Source organism: Sorex fumeus, unplaced genomic scaffold (assembly GCF_029834395.1).
Source record: "Sorex fumeus unplaced genomic scaffold, SorFum_2.1 ptg000033l, whole genome shotgun sequence".
Taxonomy (NCBI): domain Eukaryota; kingdom Metazoa; phylum Chordata; class Mammalia; order Eulipotyphla; family Soricidae; genus Sorex; species Sorex fumeus.
In genome coordinates, this window is record NW_026606090.1 from 35177151 (window position 1) to 35200586 (window position 23436).

General features: G+C 39.6%; 1 protein-coding gene across 6 annotated transcripts in view; it reads left to right on the forward strand.

Moving 5' to 3' along the window:
* Positions 1-23436, forward strand: part of REV1 (REV1 DNA directed polymerase) — a 100218-nt gene that overhangs the window by 62685 nt on the left and 14097 nt on the right. For 3 of the 6 annotated variants that reach the window (XM_056116727.1, XM_056116725.1, XM_056116729.1), the window contains 5 exons: positions 1643-1759; positions 6640-6748; positions 14791-14919; positions 18229-18383; positions 19667-19786. In XM_056116727.1, coding sequence (XP_055972702.1) covers positions 1643-1759; positions 6640-6748; positions 14791-14919; positions 18229-18383; positions 19667-19786 — 630 coding nt within the window. Of the gene's footprint in view, positions 1-1642; positions 1760-4535; positions 4716-6639; positions 6749-14205; positions 14295-14790; positions 14920-18228; positions 18384-19666; positions 19787-23436 lie in introns of those variants that run through there. The other 3 variants (XM_056116726.1, XM_056116730.1, XM_056116731.1) reach the window with 3 other exon arrangements.

Sequence of the window (23436 nt, forward strand, 5' to 3'; positions counted from 1 at the left end):
CTGAGCACTGTCAGCAGTGGCCCAACTCAGAGTACTGCTGGGTGTGCCGCTGAAGCCGGGGGAGGGGGCAGAAGGTCTCAGTTATCCCAATGCTAGTGAACATTTTCAGCTTTCTGGTGGTAGAATAATTTTCTGTTATTGAATATTGCCATAATATCTGTTTTTCTGGTCTTTATGTTAAAGGTTGTCTTTATATTAATGAAATACTTGATATTTGTTAGAAAGCCAGTGTTTTAAAAAAATCTGTTTTTGTAGATTTTTTTTAAATAGTTTTATATATGAACAAGTTAACTATTTGTTCATATATTAAATTTTGAGAGCTCTTTCCTTAAAAGGAAGCATAAAGGTTTATAGATTAGATTGCTTTGTTTTTGTCATAAATAGTTGCTGCTTCACTGGAAAGGAGTGTTTGAAACATTAGTTGACTGGCCCATGAATATCTTTTTCCCCACGCTATCAGTTACTTTTTGATGTATTTATTTAATCCTCATTACATACTCACTTGGTAAAATACATGTGAATTACCCATGTTTTGCAAAATTGTAAGTAAGTAAGTAAGTACTTGCAAAATTGTAATTGTAACTTAAAGTACAAGGAAGATTTTATAATATAGTTAAAAAAATGAAGGTGCCATTTATTTGTATTGGTCAGTTTGTGATTCAACATATATGTTAGTTTCTATTACTGTAAAATTAAGAGATTAGTTTTATGTTGCCCTGCTTTTCTGATAACAAAAATATAAAACCTAGATATAGCTATGCTTTCTCCTATTCCCTTAGATCTGAATCTAGAATTCATATGGCCTTTTTGTGTTTCAAGAGAAAAAAACATAAAACATGTATTACTACTGTCATAAATAATTCACCTTTTGGGTAGTACTTAGAAACTAAGATGAATTGTGTAGTGATTGATTATCCTTAAAGATAAATAAGTTTAACCCCTAAATCCAATTTATTTATTTATTTATTTATTTATTTTTTGCTTTTTGGGTCACACCCGGCGATGTTCAGGGGCTACTCCTGGCTCATGCACTCAGGAATTGCTCCTGGCGGTGCTTGGGGGACCATATGGGATGCTGGGAATCGAACCTGTGTTGGCCATGTTGGCTGTGTGCAAGGCAAACGCCCTACCTGCTGTGCTATCGCTCCTGCCCCCCTAAATCCAATTTAAAATTTAAAAATTTCATTTAGAAAATTAAGTAAAGGTAAAAAGGTAAAGGCCCTCCCGTTGATCGTCGATTTGCTCGAGCGGGCCCAGTAACATCTCCATTGGAGACTTTGTTGTTACTGTGTCTGGCATAAAGGTAAAGGCCCTTCCCGTTGATCGTCGATTTGCTCGAGCGGGCCCAGTAACGTCTCCATTGGAGACTTTGTTGTTACTGTGTCTGGCATATCAGATACTCTCGGTAGCTTGCCGGGCTCTCCGAGAGGGGCGGAGGAATCGAACTCGGGTCGGCCATGTTGGCCGCTTGTAAGGCGAACGTCCTACCGCTGTGCTATCGCTCCAGCCCCCCTAAATCCAATTTAAAATTTAAAAATTTCATTTAGAAAATTAAGTATTTTCAGAAATTTTTCATGACATTTTCAGTGGCATTAACATTCCTGTACTTATATTCTAAGGTAATTTGACTCCTTTTTCACAGGAAAACCAGTGGCTGTTACAAGCAACAGAGGAACAGGGAGGGCACCTTTGCGTCCTGGTGCCAACCCCCAGTTGGAGTGGCAGTATTACCAGAATAAACTCCTGAAAGGCAAAGCAGGTACAAAAAAAAATCTCTGAATGCTTCTGGAGTATGGTGTTGGTATCATGGCTAAAGAAATGAAAGAAGAGTTGAAACTTCTTTGTTCAAGGCTTTTAATGTTAAAGGTGCCTGTGACATCTTAAAGCAAAATGTAAATGTAATACAAATGACATGTAGTTATTTGCCTATAGTTATTCTTCACTGAGTTTGGTGGTGCTATTTCTTGTGATGGAGTGAACATTTTTAAAGGTGTGATTATTTTCATAGAGTGGGTGAAAATCATGGGCATTTTGTGAAAACGTTTAGATATGAGAATTCATTTACTAGTTGGATCACTGATCATGGTAAGGATACTAAAATTCTTATTGTTGAAGATGTGTATGAGGCAGTGAATTAAAATAGTAATAATTTATTTCAAATAAAAGATAAATAGGAAAAAAAGTAATCACACCCTTTTTTAAAAATGTTCAGCTTTTTCTTAAATGTTCACCTCTTTTACATTTTAAACATTTTCCTGTCTTCTCAGCTTCTAAATTTTAAATATTAATACAAATAGAGAATATGTTGATTGTAATACTAATTACAATCAATTTTTACTTTTTCCTTGCCGGCTAAATTACCTGAGAACTATTTGCTTAGATTCTTAATTTTAGACATTGTTCAACTTACTTATGGAGGTCTGCAAAGCCAAAACTTTAAGATTTGTAGTACAGATAAATATTAATCAGAATTAGTTCAAATGAGATAACATCCTAGAATAGAACACCTGCAGTTTAACTTTATCCCATTTATTTTAGGGCCCAAGTTTTCAGTTATAAAGCCTGGGCTTCGTTTAGAAATATTTCTGTGAAGTGTACTAAGGCAGAAGGAGATCCAGTGACTATCTCTGTGGACTTTAATTGGAGATTAGTCTTTTTGGTGGTATACAAATGAAGATAGTTGTCATTTTCTTTCATTAGACTTCATCTACATAAGTTTCTTCCAGATTAGGGTATACTATTAATAATATTTTTTAAAGTTTTTCCATTTTTTTTTCAGAAATTCTAACATTTTTGTGTCTTATGATTAGCTTTTGAAGTAGCTGATATTGAGATTATTGAGATTTGGTTCTTTTGTGGAGTTTGACAATGTATAAGTGTTAGTAGTATGGTTTTGGGTTTTGTTTTTCTGTGTAATGTGACTGAAAATGAAATTTTAGATTCTAGAGAAAAGGAGCTTAAAGAGGTATACAATACATGTTGCATATTGGGCACTCAGTAAAAACTGATGAAAATTGGAATAGGGACAGTGCCGTGTTGCTCACTCACTCAGTGCTCAAAGTGGACCCAGGGGACTCTTGTTTGCTCTATATTTATTTGTTTCTGCAGTGTTTCTATCAGAGTTTAACCTTGGCAAGCGTGCATTGCCTTGGAGTACCAAAGAGCTAATCTTCTGTCTTTCCCTCCTTCACAGAGATCCTACAGAGCAGTCTGTTAGCAGATGGCTATTGTTAGGTACTTAATTGTCTTCAGTCAGCTGAGCCACTGGATTTTTATGTTCTAAGCGGGTAAGGCGTTCGCCTTACAAGTGGCCAACATGGCCGACCCGAGTTCGATTCCTCCGCCCCTCTCGGAGAGCCCGGCAAGCTACCGAGAGTATTCGATATGCCAGACACAGTAACAACAAAGTCTCCAATGGAGACGTTACTGGGCCCGCTCGAGCAAATCGACGATCAACGGGAGGGCCTTTACCTTTACCTTTAAGGTCTTTTATAGATGTGGATGGTAAACTAGAAGCAAATAAATACTCGGATAAATTTGAAAAGTCAAAACATTTTCTGTGACTAAAAAAGATAGAACTTGTAGTTTTACATTTTCTTTGGCTTGATGTCATTTACCCTCATGTCCTAAGCCTTACTAAAATGCTTAATAAAGCATTTTCTGCTATCAGGTAAATAGATTGTACTTGATCATATAGTTTGGTTGCAGCTAAGCCTATACTTAGAACTTGTTTTCAATACCATTGTCCCCTTTCCTTGTTACTCTCTGATCTTTCTTTTTCTGGATTCGTTCTAAATATGACACCAATCTTTAAAATACTGACAGTTTAGGACTTAAAGTTTTAGGCTTCTATATACTAATTTTAAAAAATATTCAGCTCTACGGCTGGAGCGATAACACAGTGGGTAGGGCGTTTGCCTGGCCCGTGGTCGACCTGGGCGACCTGGGTTTGATTCCTCCGCCCCTCTCGGAGAGCCTGGCAAGCTACTGAGAGTATCTCGCCCGCATGGCAAAGCCTGGCAAACTACCCATGACGTATTCGGTATGCCAAACACAGTAACAAGAAGTCTCGTGATGGAGATGTTACTGGGCCCGCTCGGCCAAATTGATGAACAACAGGAGAACAGTGACAGTGAGAGTGATTCAGCTCTAATATTTTGACTTGACAAAATCAAAATATTGTGTTAGAACAAATAGCATCTTTAAATCCTTTATAGGATCTTCAGTTTCTTGCATCATATTCAAAACCTCCTGAATGATGAGCCCTGCACTGCCGGGGCATCTGTCTCCTTCCATGGCCTCCTTGATAGCAGCTGCCTGAGCAGTGCGTAGCAGTTACACTTCTCATTGACGATCTTGTTATTTCACACAAGACTCCTGGGTGGACCTTTTTATCCCTTCCTGGAGTCTAGGCTTCAAATGTTTCCTATCCCTTCAACAGCTTCAGTTTTCATTCTAAAGAAGAGCAGTTTTAAAATTCGTATCAGTCATAGATTTATTCTCAGTGATTTCTTTTTCACAGACTTGGGTCCTGGCCTCAGATTTCTCACCGTTCCTCCACATTCTCCATGTGCCCGTCTAGTTTGTCAAGTTTTGATGAGCAGTTCTCCACTTTGCCCTCCATGAGGACAGTGTGTCCCTGCATTTCCCCGAATCTCCCATGGAGCACCTACTACGCTCTGGAGGGATCGCCCATCTGCGGCACTGTGGAAAAGGTCAGCAGCCCTGTGAAGAGAGACCTGAGGGGCTGCCCCTCAGCCAGGGCATCAAGTGCAGGGACCAAGACACTGTTGTCACCTCAAGCATGATTTTTCTGTTATTTCCAAGACAGGTGTTGTTAACCAGCCCTTCAGATGTGTCACATAGCTCTTAACTGTGAAGGCGTAACTCAGGCCTTTGAAAGACAGCTAATTGCCCCTATCAGGCTTCACCTCTTCTATTTTTAATCCTATCTTTATTTTTGTTTTAGTCGCAACCTTTCCTGATAATTCTAAAATTCTTACAGATTTTGGGTTTAGGCCTAGTAAGGTGGTATTTAAACTTCTGAGATCTTCCAGGAATGCAGTAACTGCCTTTCTCCTTAACTTGTCATTAGTATAGTGTGAAGTCATAAGAGATCAGAAATAGCTCACGCGATCCATTCTGCTACTGTTTTTTGTTTTTGTTTTTGTTTTTTTGGTGTGATGCAAGTGGGATCTGACTCTTAAGATGCCAATAATCCAAATCTGATCTTCAGTTATGCCATGTATAGGGCCTGGAATCCAGAAATGCTTGTTTGGTTGCACAATTGGGTAAAAGGCATGATGATTCCTAGAGTCAAATCAGAAAGAGTTGTTTCCGCCAACAGAAACCATACACCTCTGCCATGTTGTTCTGGTGGTCTTTAGCTTGTGTGATTTTACTGGGAATATTACTTCTCTGAAATAATCAGAAGATATGTGCTGGTTTGTCCGTTCCTTATTGTTAGATCATTCAAAGTAGGTTGTCCAGAATGAACTGATGCAGACTCTGATTTTACTAACACTATTTTTGGTTATAATAGAGCCATAGATAAAATTGTGCATTTAGAATATACGTTCTTAAAGAGTCTCTTGGAATTGATAGTATCCCAAGAGATCCATATGAAATTGTGTTTTAATTTATCTCTCAATTACAAGTGGAGCTAATGGTGGTTAAAGGAGTCAAGTGACATTCTATTGGTAGGCTCTCTAGACTATGTGTTCTATATTCTTATGTAAAACTGTGGATTTCTTTGGTTATTATGATATGTTGCTGAACTATTTACATTAGAATTGTTACTCTAACAATTCTGTAAAGCATTTGGTATTCTGATTATACGTGAATATTCTTAATGAAACATGCACTAATGAACCAAAAGCACAATTTCTTGAAAGGGAATCTGAACTTTTTATATTTCATGTTTGTTTAGAGAAAAACTCTTAAATTTAGGGTGAAACCAAGCATTTGGTCTACTAGATAATTGCTTATTCCAGTGGCTTGTAGAAATTTGCTGTTTGTTGGACATGTTAACTTTTTCAAGTTTAGCAACTAGTTCTTTTAGGGAATAGCAAAGACTACTGAGTGAAATTTATTTTTTCCTTTAATTATTTGCATTTACAATCCTTTTAAAGGTATAGGAGAGGATTGTTCTTCCTATTGCTTTTCATCTTTGTCCTCTCAAGAGACTTAAGTATCACATTGTTTCTTGGTGCTGAGGAGGGCTTCCTCCTGGGTCTGTGATCAGGGATCACTCCTTGTGGTGCTTGGGGAACCATACGAGGTTCCAGTGATCAAGCCGAGTTGGCTGCATGTACGGCAAGCACCTTACCCACCATTCTAGCAATTTGGCCCTTAAAGGGATATTTTGCTATAGATTTATATTTCTGCTTTGGTATGCTTAAACAAAAGTTACTAAAACATTTTCAGTTTATTTTAATAACTTTCTGATTGCTGGTGAAGAAAATAATGAGATCAAACTACTTAGAGCTATACAGTTCATTGAATAGGTAAACAAATGATTGATATAACTGTTTGGAATTTAGCAAAAATTTTATATGAACAGAATAAAAATTTCTTGAGTAAAAGTTAAGGAAAATCCGTCTTTAACATACAGTTATTTTAATTTTATTATTTTTAAAGCAGAGATACCAGACTCATCAATGTGGGAAAATCAAGATTCTGCACAAATAAATGGAATAGATTCTGTTTTGTCAAAGGCTGAAATTGCATCTTGCAGTTACGAAGCCAGGTATGTAGACATTAAATGTTGCAATATTTATACATAAATTATTTAGTCATCTTTATATAGTTTTTAAGTGGATTCAAATGTGCTTTATGATTAACTGTGTTATGGAAAGAAATGGTTTCTAATCCTAATTCCTTTGGTTCCTTTTTATTTATTTCATAAATATTAAATAACTCCTTAATTACCTTGGTTTCTCTCTAAATCAATAGGTTGTACAGTGGAAATTGCAAAAAATTGGATATTGTCATTTGGAACATTTGTCTCAAAGAATGAAATTAAAGAACTGAGTATTCTTTGGTAGGAGAGTACCGTAGCGTTTCTTCCTTTGATCATTCCTCTTACAGTAGAAAAAAGGTTTTTATAACTTCATTCATTCATTCATTCATTCATCATCCTGTTATTCGTCCATTGCCTCGAGCAGGCCCCAGTAATGTCTCTTTCATCCTAGCCCTGAGGTTATATTCAAGGCTCTTTAGGAGAATGAGACCCATCATTGTTACAGGTATTTGGCATATTCTTACGCCAGGGGGAGTTTGCCAGACTCTGCCCTGTGGGCAGGCTACATTCGATAGCCTGCAAGTTTGTCCAAAGTAGGAATGAGATAATAAGATGTCATAAAAAGATGTCCTGATAAGATATCTCCGCCCCGGAACCCACATGGCTTTGTCCCTCTGCCAGTACCTTCATGTGTGCAGAGAGTGGTCTCGGCATGGTGGTGGCTGGTCCTGGAGGTCTTCCGCTGCCGGAGCCCTGGTCGGGGCGGGGAGGAAAGCTCAACCTGCTCCCCTCCAAGGGACCCCGGCAAGGAACAGCCAGGCGCAGGGGCAGGAGACTGCACTGGTCTCGTCCGGGAGCTGGATTTTTATAAAATCCAGTTTATAACTTAAACCTCCTAATATTAATATTAATGTTTTTTAAATTGTTGAAGCTTTTTTTTTTTAATTAATTAATTAATTTATTTATTGAATCACCATGGGAAAGGTTACAAAGCTTTCAGGTTTAGGTCTCAGTCATGCAAATATCAAACACATTTCCCTTTACCAATACTTTTTTTTTACCATGAAGAACCCCAATAAAACCCCACCCCCCACCCCTCCCAGTCCCTGTGGGGCAGATGAATTCTAGTTAACACTCTGTCTGCTTTGATTAGATTCATTGTTTCAATAAAAGATTCACCACTATTATTTAGAGTTTACCCCCCCCCCCAAAATCAGACATGCTGAAAAAGCATTGTGACGTGATTTGCTTTCTACAGCTGGGTTCAAGAATTAAATGTTGGTTTTGGATTTCTGCTATTTTACTTATTGACCCTGGAAGTATTTCTACTGAAAGTCAGATAGTTAAGAAATTGGTTTCTGTGCTCTGGAGTCGTGGCCGTGCTGGAGAGCCGCTAGTGGGGGGCAACTGGTGGCCTCGGTAGTGCGTGAAGGGCGGACCGAAACGCCCCCCTTCCCATGAGGTTTTAGTCGCCCCCACTCCCCCGGCTCATACCTGCTGTCCACAAGGCTCCCATGCGGCCGCCATCTTTCTTTCCAGAGAGGAGAAGGCGACTGGGGCAACACCCTTTCCCCTCCGGACAGACATGATGGCCTGGATTAACTAATAGGTCCATACTGGCATACCTAATAATCTCAGCTAAATTTTCAGGTTTATCAGCGTGTAATTGCACACTGTAGGTTTTTATCTTTTTTCGTCTTTGGTTTTGTGGACACACCTGGCAGTGCTTAGACTTTACTCCTGGCTCTGCTCTCAATGATCACTCCTGGCAGGCTCAGGGGACTATATGTGGTGCTGGGGATCGAACCCAGATCGGCCACATGCAGGCAAGCGCTCTACCTATTATACTATCACTCAGTCCTGGTTTTTATCTGATAGTAACCTCACACTCTCGTTACAATTCACTGTTTTAATATAAGAGTAAACATAAATATATTCCTCATGCTGTAAAATAGTCATTTAGAAATAATTGATTATAATACCTAAAAAGTAAGAAGGAAGGTTTGGAGAGAGAGTACAGTGGGTAGGGCTCTGGCCTTGCACTCAGCTGATCTGAGTTCCATCTCTAGTACCACATAAAACTCTTGAGCACCACCAGAAGTGATTCCTGAGCACAGCTGCATGTGGCACAAAATCAGATGAACCCCTCACTCCCCCCAAAAGGTAGAGGGAGTAATAATGAATTGGTATATTAAAAAGCAGTCTTTATTATATATGTATAATTTTTCCTTTTTTATGACAACACATATTTTACTCTTATGACTTAGAACCATTATATATTGTTGGAAATTAATATTTTTAAGAGCAACCATGTCACCTTTGTTTTTCTCCTTTTTAAAGAGGTTAGTTATGTAGTTATGTTAGTAATGTTAGTGTCTCTGTCACTCATGTTTCTTTAATTGTACAACATAATGGTTTGATGAATTAATATTTTCCTGTCTTAAGTATTGCTGTTATTTAAGCAAATCTAATTTGAATAGAAATTATTTAAACTTTACTCTCTAACCAGAATAATAGGTTTAAAATCTTGCCAAGTTTTGGGGCTGGAGCGATAGTACAGTGGGTAGAACGTTTGCCTTGCACTCAGCCAACCTGGGTTCGATTCCCAGCATCCCATATGGTCCCCTGAGCACTGCCAGGAGTAATTTCTGAGTGCAAAGCCAGGAGTAACCCCTGTGCATCGCTGGGAGTGACCCAAAAAGCAAAAAAAAAAAAAAAAACTAAAAAATTCAAAAATAAAAATAAATAAATATTGGGACTTGAGCAGTAGCAGTGGGTAGGGCGTTTGCCTTGCACGTGGCTGACCCGGGTTCGATTCCCATCATCCCACATGGTCCCCTGAGTACCATTGGGAGTAATTCCTGAGTCCATGATCCAGGAGTAACCCCTGTGCATCGCTGGGTATTACCCAAAAAGTAAGTAAATAAATAAATCAAATCTTGCCAATTTCATAAGGATACTTAAAAAAAAATGTCCAAACATGCTGTTACATAATATTTTTAGTTATTTTCCATTTTGACATGCCAAACTTGAAGTCCCAAAAAGTTTTTTTTTTCCTCATTAAAGAATTAATATCTTAATCTTTTTTTTCACAGAGGTAGGGCGTTCGCCTTACAAGCGGCCAACATGGCCGACCCGAGTTCGATTCCTCCGCCCCTCTCGGAGAGCCCGGCAAGCTACCGAGAGTATTCCATATGCCAGACACAGTAACAACAAAGTCTCCAATGGAGACGTTACTGGGCACGCTCGAGCAAATCGACGATCAACGGGAGGGTACCTTTTACCTTTTAATAGTTCTTGTAGCCAAGGAGCTGCAACTTAACTTTAATAAAAAATAAAATAAATACAAATGCATTTGGGATTATTATTATTTTTATTAGCACCGGATATTTTGTCCCAAATTGGGTGATCCTGCCCATGGATGGTGCCTTTGGAGTGAACCAAGGTGGCAGCAGTCTAGTGTCAGGTACAGTTGGGGTGCTTGTTCTTTTTAAAGAAGATAGGTTTCAAGGAGAGCTGAGTAATTTTTTTTTTCCTGGAAAGGGCATAGGCAATTTGGAGATAATTTTTTGTTGCTTTAAGTCTCTTTTTTACTGTTCACTAGTGTGTTCTGTGTCCAAGGGCTCAGGATGTCCAGAAATAACTTTCAATCTTTGGATTTTGCTTATTGGCTGAATAAAAACTCCTTTTCTCTCCTGCTGCTTTTCCAAAACTCAGTACAGCTTATCTGAATGCTGGAAAGGAAGTGCACATAGAAATATTAGCATGTGGTTTTTGATTTAGATAGTATTCGCTGTTTAGCTTCAGGCTTGCTGGGATAGCATATTTGTAATGTACTGTGTGGAGGGTATTATAATAATTAGGGCATGGATGGTGATGTTTAAGGTGATGCATAAATGACAAAAAAGTAAATTTGAGAATTAGTTGGGGGAAGAGACCCTCTGAGACAACAGTGTGGAGTGTTTGTCTTTTCATTGTAATTTTCAATTTTCTAAAAAAATTGTTTCTAATGAAGGTCTCTTCAGAAATGATTCTTGGATACCACTTTTGAGGACTGTTCATTAGTCATATTTTCCTTATGTGAGGGGTTTATTTTTAACGAGTTTGTCCACAGTTGCATCTAGGAATTACTTCTTGGAATGAATTGTAGATATAGTCACACCTGTTTGCATTGTTAAATTTTCAATAGGCATGAACTAATAATGGAGTGAACAAAGGATGAAATGTGATTGCGAGATGGTAGAATATGTAGGTAGGGTGTGTTTACGTGGGTGAGAATATTTGGTCCAGTTGTTAGCCTGTGCTTACCATTACATGTTAGGGTTCTTAGTCATGTGGATGGTCATGACTCTCTTGTTTTATGGAATAGCAACAACAGTAAACTTTTTTAAAAAAAATTTTTATTAGTGAAACACCATGAGGTACAGTTGTAGATTTACAAATTTTTGTGCTTGGGTTTCGATTATACAATGATCAAATACCCATCCCTCTACCAGTGCCCATTTTCCACCACCATGGATCCCAGTATCCCTCCCACACCCATCCCCTCCATTCCACCCTGCCTCTGTGGCAGTGCATTCCCTTTTGTTCTCTCTCTCCTTTTGTGTGTTGTGGTCTGCAAAAGAGGCATTGAGTGGCAATCATGTTCAGTCCATAGTCTACTTTCAACATGCATCTCCCCTCCTGGGAGGATCCTCCAAACACCCTTTATTTGGTGCTCGCTTCTCTGTCTGAGCTGCCCTTTCCCCTAGAATGCCCGGCTGGCCTCTAAGCCATGGAGTAATCCTCCTGATACTGATCTCGGCTATTCTTGGGTATTAATCTCCTATTTTGTTACTTTATGTCCCCCAGATGAATGCAATCTTTTTATGTCTATCCCTCTCTTTCTGACTCATTTTGCTTAGCATGATACTTAGCATGATACCATGTAGTGCCACTTGTATGTAAATTTCATGACTTCATCTTTTCTAACAGCTACATAGTACTCCATTGTGTAGATGTACCAAAGTTTCTTTAACGAGTCATCTGTTCTTGGGCGTTCAGGTTTCTTCCAGTTTCTGGCTATTGTAAAGAGTGCTGCAATGAACAAACAAGTGCAGATGTCACTTCGACTATTTTGCCTCTCTGGGTTATATTCCCAGGAGTGGTATTGCTGGGTCAAATAGGAGCTCAATTTCTAACTTTTTGAGAATCGTCCATACTAACAACAGTAAACTCTTTGAAGCAGTGTTCAGTCATACCTGCCTGTATTTAGGGGACAAGCAGAGCCAGGGATTAAATCCCCGGTTCTAGTTCTTAAAGTGAATTAACAGCACTTCATCCAGTAAGAAATTTTAGTTAGGAGGATTAATTACTGTTTTGTGTCCTTTTTCTTTTTGGTCATTTTATCTGAATCATTTCTAACTTTCCAGCCACCAATTTCAGGTATTTAGTTTTCCTTTATTATAGGACACCCTTAGGTTTTTTCTTACTTGTAGTTTCCTTGAATTGTCTCCTGAACTTTTCTTTCTCTCTGGGATGTGTATGTAGCACCAGTAGATGTATTTTTTTTTTTGGTTTGTTTTTCAAAATAATAGCATAGCACCCCGTTCCCCCATTATTTAGCTTAAGTGAACAATTTAAAAACTAAATTATTACAAATTTTAAAAATGCAATAAAGGGATTTTCATTGTTATAATTGGGTAAAGGAAATTTTTAGTTTTTCATCTGTAAATTTAACTTTTACCTTTTTCATACCAATTCTACAAATCTATTTTTTATTTTATTTTATTATTATTTTTGCTTTTTGGGTCACACCTGGCGATGCCTAGGGTTACTCTTGCCTCTGCACTCAGGAGTTACTCCTGGCGGTGCTCAGGGGACCATATGGGATGCTGGGAATTGAACCTGGGTCAGCTGCATGCAAGACAAAAGCACTACCTGCTGTGCTATCTCTCCAGCCCCTACAAATCTATTTTGTCTTAAATTATATATTGCTAGATTTCTAACTTGAATACACACACACACACACACAGATAAATTTCTTTACCTTACTGAATAAAGTTTATTGACTCTGATCCAGTAGTTTTCAACCTTTTACACATGAGAGTTGATATGTGTCTGGTCCAAGGACAGTTAACTACCTTTCAGAGGCAGTCCTGGTAGTAAACTGTGGTTTCAGTTGATTGGTGCCTGTGAGTCCCAAACCACTCCTATCTAGCTTTTGCTGGTTGACAGGATCCCTTTCCTGAACACTGTGATGTCTGTTTTGCTCACCATCTTTCATCATCCACTTTGCAAAAATACTTGGTATAATTTTTTTGTTGAATTAATGTCTCCTTTTTTTTTTCTTTTTCATGGGGGGCTCCTACCTGGCAGTGCTAGGGGACAGAGGTGGGGGCAAAATTCTCTCTGCTTCAGGCCAGGCTGTGCTTGGGGTCGTGGGGTGTGTGTTGGGAATCAGACTTAGGGTAACTTGTGTGCTAGTGTTGCTTGGCTTGACTCATCGGTGTCTGTGCCCTGCCCCACAGTGTTTTTCTCTTCCTTAGCAATGTGGCCTCTTGGCAGTACCCAGTCTGAGGGCTCAGTGGTCAGGTCTGGCAGGATTTGTTTTCCTTACCAGGCTGTTTCCAGTGGTCAGTCCTTCCTTAGTATTCTGCTTTGTGCTTTTCATTTACAAGGGGCCTTGGAATTAAGTAACTCCCTACCATTTGTGTTCATATTTTGTTTGGAGAATTTGGATGATTCTTTTTTCTTGTTTTAGTTTTGAGGCAACACTTTTCAGTGCCCAGGGGCCACCCTTGTGAGCATGCTTGAGCTGTGTGCAGAGATCAGACTCAGGCTCTTTCATGCACAGCTGACCTGTAGCTAGATTGCCCCCCCCCCCCCCCCACCTTCTTGACTCTAGGAGTCTGACTGTGAACATTGTCAGAGACATCTGAATATTCGAAGACTGTTTATGTGTGTCTGATAAACGGGCACAGCTCCATACTATTAAATGCTAAGAGAGGCTGGAGAACTGTTCCATGTGATTTTCGAATGATGTACGTAGATGCCTTGCACACAGCTGACCCAGGTTCCATCCCTATATCCCTTATGCCCCCACAACCCCCGCCAAGTACCACCAGGATTGATTCCTGAATTAGAGCCAGTAAGCCCTGAGCACAGCCAGGTGTGACCCAGAAACAACATAAAAAACCTTAGGAAATACTTTTATGTTATAGTCTCTGGTGTATTCAGTGAGAGTAAATGATTTGGTGGAACAATGCTTATCATTTTGCTGTGTTTTTACTTGAATAGTTTTTGATTCATTAGCGAGTGGTAAAATGGAATTTTATTAATTATATATAATTCCATGATTATTTTTATGTGCTGACTGCTCCAAGTATCAAAAGTAATGTGGGGCATTGAGACACACAGCAGATTTAAAATTTACCATTTTCAATTAGGTCCCTCAAAGTTGTGGAACCCTGGCCCCTGCCCAGAGTGATGGCCTTCCATGTCCAATGCTGTTGGCATCGCAGCCCCTGGAGCCACTTCGGGAGCATGGAATTGGTCAATTGGGAATTGGGTGGTAATAGGATGAGTACATTTTGTCTGTTTGTCACATAGCACTGTTCTGTGTAGTTCTTCCGTTTATACTCTTTGTCTTTGGGGGATGAGCCCTGGCCAGACTGTGCCACTTTAAGGGAAGACACCGTCTTTGGACAGCACGTTCCTGCTCTGTGGTGGTTGTGATATCACCAGCATATGGCATGCTGGCATCTCTGTGAGGGGGCCAGGTCTAAGTCTCAGGGAAACTTCAGATACATTCATGAGCCAAATCTGATCTTTATTAACGTATTTTGGCATACCTAAACATATCATTTGCACTAATCAGATCATTGTATAATTTTCTCTTGGGGGGAACAAATCTTTTTTTTTTATTGTCTCCTCTTGACCCCTAATTTAAAAAATGGAGTTAATGAAAATTATGTATTAGTGGCATGGGGAAATAACGTATTTGGTAATTGATTTTGCAAAATAATAATTTTAGTATAACATCTATTATATATTTTTTTCTCCTCTAGACAAGTTGGCATTAAGAATGGAATGTTCTTTGGGCAAGCTAAGCAGCTTTGTCCTAATCTTCAAGCTGTTCCATATGATTTTCATGCATATAAGGAAGTTGCGCGAAGGATGTATGAAACATTGGCAAGGTTGGTATATAATACCACTTTCATGTATGTGTTTCTCAGAGTGTTTCTTATTCAAAGGCCGTCCAGTCTGTGTGGGGTTTTAGGATCACTCTTTGATCCTTTGGGGAATTCTGTCCTCAGCACTGTAGTCAGTCAGCTGCCTTCTCTCTTGTTCCATGAGCAGCTCCGGTAGTTGGGAGTTAGTCGCTGGATGATATTTGTTGTAATTGGATCCTTCAGGTGCTTCCTGATGTTGAGGAAGCTATGGAAGCAGAGACAGGCATTTCTTAAATTTAGTGGTTCTAGTTTTCTTTCCATGGGACCAGGCAGAGGAAGTATTAGAATTCTGTAATAGGTTCAGTGCCCAGCAGAGGTCGTTTTGGGGCAGGGTTTACCTTGCCAGGGACCAAATTCAGATTTATTTGGCTGAATTTGTACATCAATGAGAACTGACTCAGTTCTCAAAAGTCTAGATGCATTGATTTTCTTTTCAGCCAATATGTTAGTAATTTCTGATTCCATGAGAAAACAAATAAATGTTTTATTACTGTTGATTCACATGTATGTTTTTCTTCTTTTGAGAATGGCCCATTTCCCAAAATGGTTTAAAACTGAAACCTGTATTGAGAAAGTTGATAAGCAGAACTTGTTTATTACTCTGGACGTATTTGAACTTTTTTGTTGTTGGTTTTATGGTTTCATTGTTGGGTCATACATGGAGGTACTCTCGGCTCTACACTCAGGGATCACTTCTGGCGGGTTTCGGGGGACCATGGATGCTGTACCAGGGATGGAACCCCAGTCAGCCTTGTGCAAGGCAAGCAGAGTGATTGAGGCAGAGTGGTAATTGATTTTAAACTGAAAAAGTAAAGTTCTATTTTCATCCATACAGAAATTCTGTTCTGTTGGATTAATAGGCCTTCCTAACTCAGTCACATCCAGCTCCGACAGGTTTTCCAGCCCTAGTATTTTAAGAAAAATAAATCAAGGGTAAAATATTTTGCTCTTTTTTGTTTTAAACATAAGCAGTGATTTTTCTTTTGCTTCCCAAGACCTCTGTGCTGATTCCTTAAGCCCCTGGAGTTCTGCTACAGTGTTTTCTTGATTTTTGTCAATGGAAACAATTGTTCTTTCTTTCCCAGAACACTGTAAAATGACCCTGTTAAAATATAGACCAAATAAAATCAAAACAGAGTGGTCACTTCCCCCTTCTGAGACCTTTCTTAGAAAATGACTGTAGGTTTTGAACCCTGGACAGGGGAATGAGAGACACCACAGAGTCTGATGAAAGCAAATTCTGTGACCATGAAATGACCCACCTCTTTCACCCTTGAGCTGACCAATGAGGTGTGTGATAGAGCTTCAGAGAACCTGCTGGGGGACGGGGGGAGGCTTTGTGAGGACTGGATTTGAGATTTTGCTCTCTTTCAGTTTGCTGTAGCAAATAAATGTTTTTTTCTCCTTTAAACATGTTTAAAGGAGAGTTGTGACCTTTAGTCACCCAAGAAATTTTTATGACCCCAAGTATATAGGTCTGTAAAATAGGTAAACAAAGAAAATATTTACCGATACTAAATCAAATTTTAAGGAAGTTAAGCGATCCCACATGGGGTCATGACTACAGGTCTCTTAAGATGCTAGGTTCTACGACTCACTCGTTGCCCCCGAGTTGGAGTGCTCTTGCCCTCTTCCCCCCGCTCCTCCTTGGTGGGGAGACGAGCTCAGGGGCTACTTACTTGAGACTGTGTGCTTCTGGCTCGCTTCTGGCAGTGTTCGGTAATCAATTTGGGGCCTAGTGTCCACAGAGCATGTGACCCAGCCCCTTAAGCTATCTTCTTGTTTTTCTGAGCTTTATTCTAAGCACTCAAGTTAGAAGCAGATGCCTGTGGGTACTCCTAGTTTTACAGAGAGAATAAAATTCAGTGTTGGCAGGAAAGAGAAAACACAAAGGGACAAATGATATTCTGTAGGAGTTAAAGTGTGGAGGAGTTAGTTCTGAGCCACGGCCAGTTACAGCAGTATCTGTCAGCAGACCCCAAATACGCTATTGATGGTAACGAGAGGAAAGGTCTTTAAAATCCAGTGATGCCCAATGAAGTCTGGCGTGGAGACCACCAGGCTGAGAAGTGACACTGCTGTGTGCTGAATGTTGAGGTCCTTGTTCATTTATGAGGGTGATTAGAGCCAAGGTGTGTCAGAGTCCTGGCGGGTGCTTAGTCTGGAACCTTTGTCAGGGGCAGCTGTGGCCACAGCCGGGCTTCAGTTTTGTTTCCTTTCATTCTGTGGAAATTCCGTCAGTTTATTTTCTCCAGTGCCTGAAATCAGCTGAATTTCTCAGAACCCTTGGGCCATTACAGATTTGGGCCGATGTTTAAACCTAAATAGAACTCTCCTTTCTTCAGTAAGCATAGGGTTAATCTCATCAGTAACATCTAGAACCATCTAGAACAGTATCAGTAAGAGGTGAGACATCACCTCTTTGTAAGTTAACCATTTGGTTTGTAAGTTTACCAAATGGACTTACATTTGTGGATCCTGACATTTTTTATGGCTTCTTCCATTTGTGGTTCATGTGTTTAATTAGCTTTGGAGCCATAGAGCACTCTTCCTTCCTCTTTTTCCCTAGGTAATTAGAACAAGTCCTTGGTTGTAGCTAGATCGCATAAGGTGACCAAACCCCAGAGCTGAGATAGCTCCATATGCAGGGAGGCAGATGATGTCCTCCTAGACTGGCATTTGAGGTGACTGGCCATTATTTTCTACAGTGTCAGCAGCAACTATATTTAAGTATTTAAAAGAGCATTCATTTTTTATATAACTGTTTCATACTAGTTTTGAGGTAGAGTGTTTAAAGGATATTTTTAGTTTGAATATTATGGGTCTAGTACACTATTTCTCATCTGCTCAGATTTTCAAAAAATTCTATAGCTAAACTGGAATAATTATTTCTGTAATTGTGTTAATAGAGAAAAAGAAAACAGTACCTTTTAAACATTACCAGTTAAAATAGATGACTAATTGTCTCATGCCAGTTTAATTAAAATATTGATACTTTTAATTTAATGGGCTGGGGACATAGTTCAATGGGCTGGGTATCTGCTTTGCATGCAGGAAGCCCAGGTTCAAGCCCTGATACCACATGACCCCTGAGGCACTAGCTGGTGTGATTCAAAACCAAAACTCAAAAAAACAATGCCCTCCTTAGGGACAAAGCCCATACAGCTATCTTTTAGCATCTTGAGTTTCTAAAGAAATGTTGAAGACTGCTGCCATAAGACCATGTATTTTGCAGTGTGAGTGTGACTCTTTGCTTCTGCCTTTTCCCCATAGCTATACACATAACATCGAAGCTGTCAGTTGTGATGAAGCGTTAGTAGATATCACAGAAATCCTTGCAGAGACCAGGCTTACTCCTGATGAGTTTGCAAATGCTGTGCGAATGGAGATTAAAGACCAGACTAAATGCTCTGCCTCTGTTGGGATAGGTCAGTATCCAGATCCTTGAATATGTTCATTTTTAGTAGTGATTCAAAAATGTTACTACTTGACTGTATAGGTCTCTACTTTGAAAGTGAGTCAGCATTGCCCACAAGGGTGTAATGAGCATAATGAGCCTAAAGTATTGGAAATGCAAATAAAAGGTCATTGACATCATTTAAACAAACAAGTCAAAAGATTCGTTATTTTTTTCTTTATGGTACGTGAATTCAGTGTTTGCAAATAATAGGGTTTTTTTTTCCCCAAAAATGAAACAAAGGCTATATTTTGAGTTTTGTTTTGTTTGTTTTTTTTGTTTTGTTTGTTTGTTCAGGCGAGAATTCTACCACTGAACCACCCATGCTGGTGCCATAGCACAGCGGTAGGGCGTTGGCCTTACACGCGGCCAACACGGCCGACCCGAGTTCGATTCCTCCGCCCCTCTCGGAGAGCCCGGCAAGCTACCGAGAGTATTTGATATGCCAGACACAGTAACAACAAAGTCTCCAATGGAGACGTGACTGGGCCCGCTCGAGCAAATCTACGATCAACGGGAGGGCCTTTACTTTACTTTACTTTACTTTACTTGTTTGTTCAGGGGGCCACATCTGGTGATGCTCAGGAGTTAACTCCTGGCGGCACAGTGGGATGCTGGAGATTGAGCCTGGGTTGGTTGTGCGCAAGGCAGATTCCTTCCAGATGAAGGCCATATTTAAAGTTCGATCTCTTTACTGTCAAGTCTTTCTCCCACCCTTTCTTCTGATTCTTTAAGCTTTATACCTTTCCCCTCAGCTACTCCCCTCATGAATGCTTTCGGCGGTCTTGGGAGATGGGGAGGGAGTTCAACCCCAACCCTTTCCAATCTTAGCTCCAGAACATCTGCAGTAATTGCATGGAGTGCAGTTTGGTTCTAATGCCCTGCGTTTGTTCCTCAAGCAGTATTTCTTTGACTAGTTTCCTACCAGTCTGTTGGAAATGAGCTGATTCCTGATCATTGCCTTCAATCCCTGTAGCTCCCCAGTCTTGAGGCTTAGACCACTTTTTCTTTCAGCTGAGTAGATGTTAGAGTGGCACTTTTTTTTTGAACAAAGAAATTTAACTGACCAATAAAAATGCTAGTTTTAATTTGTAATACTTAATAAAATTTTGCCTGTCTATGCTGTATTTGAAATGATCAAAATTGATAGTTTGATAATACAAGCTATTATAAGTAATCTTTGTAGAAGCCTTCAATGTGAAATTTAATGATTGTGTAAAGTATTTTTTTGACTTTTGAAAAAACCTTTTTTAGGTTCTAATATCCTCCTGGCTAGAATGGCAACTAGAAAAGCAAAACCCGATGGCCAGTATCATTTAAAACCGGAAGAAGTAGATGATTTTATTAGAGGCCAGTTAGTTACTAATCTACCAGGTAAATATGAACCTTCTCTTTTTAACTTGTATTTTTTGTAAACATTTATTAAGTTTCTTTTCCTGGTTCTGTAATGTATTTCTTTCTTTAAAAACAGGAATTAGGCCAGGAAGACAATACAGGAGGTAAGGTGCTTGCCTTGCATGCGGCCAACTCCAGTTCAGGTCCCCAGCACATGTGGTCCCTGAGCCCTGTTGGGTGTGTGCCACCACCTCCCTAGATAAAAGAACAGAGAAGCTTAAAACCTCAAGAAACAATATTTTAAAATCTATTACCGTGCGAGAAACAAACTTTTGTAATTTTATGGTGGATGACTAATTCTCCAGTTGATTTATCAGGACCATAGTTTTACATTTTATTTTGTTTCTCCTGTTTTACTGTATTTCTCAGATAGCACAATCAAATTTAATTCTAAGAAATTGTATTTAAATTTTTTTTTAATGTTTGGTTCACACCCAGCAGTGCTCAGGGCTTACTCCTGGCTTTGCTCTCAGGGATCGCTCCTGGCATTGGGGGATCATATATGGTGCCAGGGATCAAACCTGGGTTGGCAGCATGCAAGGTAAGTGCCCTGCCCACTGTACCACATCGCTCTGGTCCTAATAAGTCATTTTGAAGAGAATGTGGTGTACTTGCATTTTTGTCCTTCAAATAAATTGAAATAGTAATACTTAAAACCCAAACATGAAGATTTGAGCATCAGTTGTCTTATTTACAAATTTATCCTGTAGGACTAATTATGATTTGATGAGTTTAGTAAGTTAATAGTCCTAAATGTAGGAACCATGTGAACCATATAGGTGAGTCTAAAGATGAGCAGGATGGGAGGGAGAGGGCCCCAACACGGTGGAGGGACTCAGACGCTGGGGGCAGTGTGGAGCTGGAACATAGTCTGCATGAAAAGCTGCCATTGTAAATATTGTAAATTATGGTGCCTACAATTGTTTTAGAAAGCAAAAAAGGAAAGTATTATGTTTTGGAAACTTGGAAGTTGAAGCTAAACTTCTCCTATACCTTTTCTTGCCTTTTGGTGCAAAGTGTTTAGTTATTTCATACTTTCATAACTGACTGGGTGATTCGCCTTGCATGTAAAACTCTTTATGAAAAAGTGACATATAACTAGAAATAAATGGTTGCCCTTTGGGAACCTTGAATATGGTATGAAGTTTTATATGTTGGACAGTTAATTCCCAAATTTTATGTATGGGCTGTTTATGGTCACTGTCTCCTTTTAAAAGTTTCTCTAAGTCTGGGCGAGAGCAGTAGTACAGCAGCAGGTAGGGCCCTTGCCTTGCGTGCAGCTGAGCCAGGTTCCATCTGTAGCACCCTATATGTCCCCCAAACCTGCCGGAATGATACCTACATGTAGAGCCAGGAGTAAGCCCCTGACCACACCAGGTGTGGCCCCAAAATAAAACAAAAAAATTCTCTTAAGTCTTACAACTATCCATGTACCTTTCAGATACTCCCTCCTGTTTATTTATAAAATAGTATATGTTAGCATTACAAAGCTCCCTTGTGTTGGCAGTAAGAAAAGTTGAAAACGGTACACAGAGGGGGTCATACCTAGAGGTGCTCAGGGCTTCCTCCTTGCTGCTCTGTGTAGGAATCACTCCTGGTGGGTTTTAAGGGATTATACAGGGTACCAAGAATTGAACCGGGTGAGCCACATGCAAGGCAAGTATCTTACCACCCCTCCCCCCGTACTATCTCTCCAGCCCAAAAAAAGGTTTTTTAATGGAAGTTTTGGTCAATTTATTTGTTGTAAGTGTATTTATACATAGGTACATAGTTGGAGGTCTTGTAAAAATGGAACTAAGGTTAATTAGAAATTTCTGTAATTAAGTTACTCTAGCTTCCTAATCCCCTAGTAAATATCTTTTTTCTTTTTATTTTTCAAATTTTTATTAGTGAAACACCATGAGGTACAGTTGTAGACTTACAAATTTTTGTGCTTGGGTTTCAGTTATACAATGATCGAGTACCCATCCCTCCACCAGTGCCCATTCTCCATCATTTACATTTTTTAATTTTTGTTAGTGAAACACCATGAGGTACAGTTGTAGACTTACAAATTTTTGTGCTTGGGTTTCAATTGTACAATGATCAAACACCCATCCCTCCACCAGTGCCTATTATCCAGCACCATAGGTCCCATTATCCCTCCCACCCTAAATATCTTTAAAGAAAGTGGTTTTGTCAAGTTTAAACTTGAAGAATAATTGACGTAATAAAATTGAGCTAGTAAATTATTGACTGGACAAGGCAATTTAAAACAATCTCAATAATACTTCTTTTTGCAGTTTCATATAAGAAGTTACTGTCACTGTCCTCCTGTTGTTCATCGATTTGCTCGAGAAGGCCCAGTAACGTCTCCATTGGAGACTTTTGTTGTTACTGTGTTTGGCATATCGAATACATTACGGGTAGCTTGCCAGGCTCTGCTGTGCGGGCGAGATACTCTCAGTAGCTTGCCGGGCTCTCCGAGAGGGGTGGAGGAATCGAACTTGGGTCGGCCATGTTGGCTATGTGCAAGGCAAACGCCCTACCGCTGTGCTATCGCTCCAGCCCATATAAGAAGTATCTAATATATTTATAGATGCATGTGGAAATAGAGTTTTGGTTATTATGCTAGCAATCTCTCTCAGTTTGCTGGAGATGCCATAGCGACATGTTACAGGCTGGAATTCTCACTCAGGATCGTGTTGTCAGGGCTGGGAGGTGGAGTGTAAAAGCCAGCAGGCATTTCTCCTGGTAGGGATTGTCTTCTCCTCCTCATTTCACATGTGCTTTGTCTCTTCTTAAATCATAACGTGTGCGCGCTCCCCCCCCCCCCCCCAGCCCCACACACTTATTTCACTCATTTCACGTGAATTACCTCTTTTAAGGTTCTATCCCCAAATGTCAGATTAGGATTTCAGCCTGTGATTTTGAGGAGATACATTCGTTCCATAACATGTGAAACTGAATCAATTTTGTAATGTTGATTTTGTTTTGTTTTTCTTTTTAAATTCAGAAGCAGAGAATTTTTCATTCTTGACCAATCGATTAGTCTTGCCTTCTACTTTCATTTGCTTCTTGGCTGGAAGAAACTTTTTTGGTGGGGTAGAGGTTAAGATATCTGGCTCAGCTCTTAGGCATAGCCTTGCCTTTTCAGTGTCATGTTTGAGAACAGGTCAGCCGAAGTGACTTCCTGCGATGAGTTACCTTGAAAGCCATATATCCTGGGTTATACTAACCTCAAACTGTTCCTGTGTTCATATGATTGGCTTTCATAAAATCCCCCAAGTTCTCAATCAAATGTAGAACATTTCAGACACACAGAATGACAGCTTTCTCTCGTTTTCCCTGTCTTGAGAATGGTGTTAAAGCCTTCTTTTCCTAGTTCCGAAAGTGTGTTGTGCAGAGTACAGGCTGTCCCTTTAAGAAATTATTTCACGTGGTTGTATGTGTCCTTTGTGCTGAATTCTTGGCAATGAAAAGTCCTGCTTTTCTTTTTTAAAAATTGGTTGTTTCAGAATGGAGCTGTTTTGGTACAGTGGGTAGAGAGTTTGCCTTATATACAGCAAACCCAGGTTTGATCCTTGGTGTCCTATATGGTCCCCCCTTGCATCGCTGGGTCCAAAACCATAAAATGAAAGTAGTTGCTT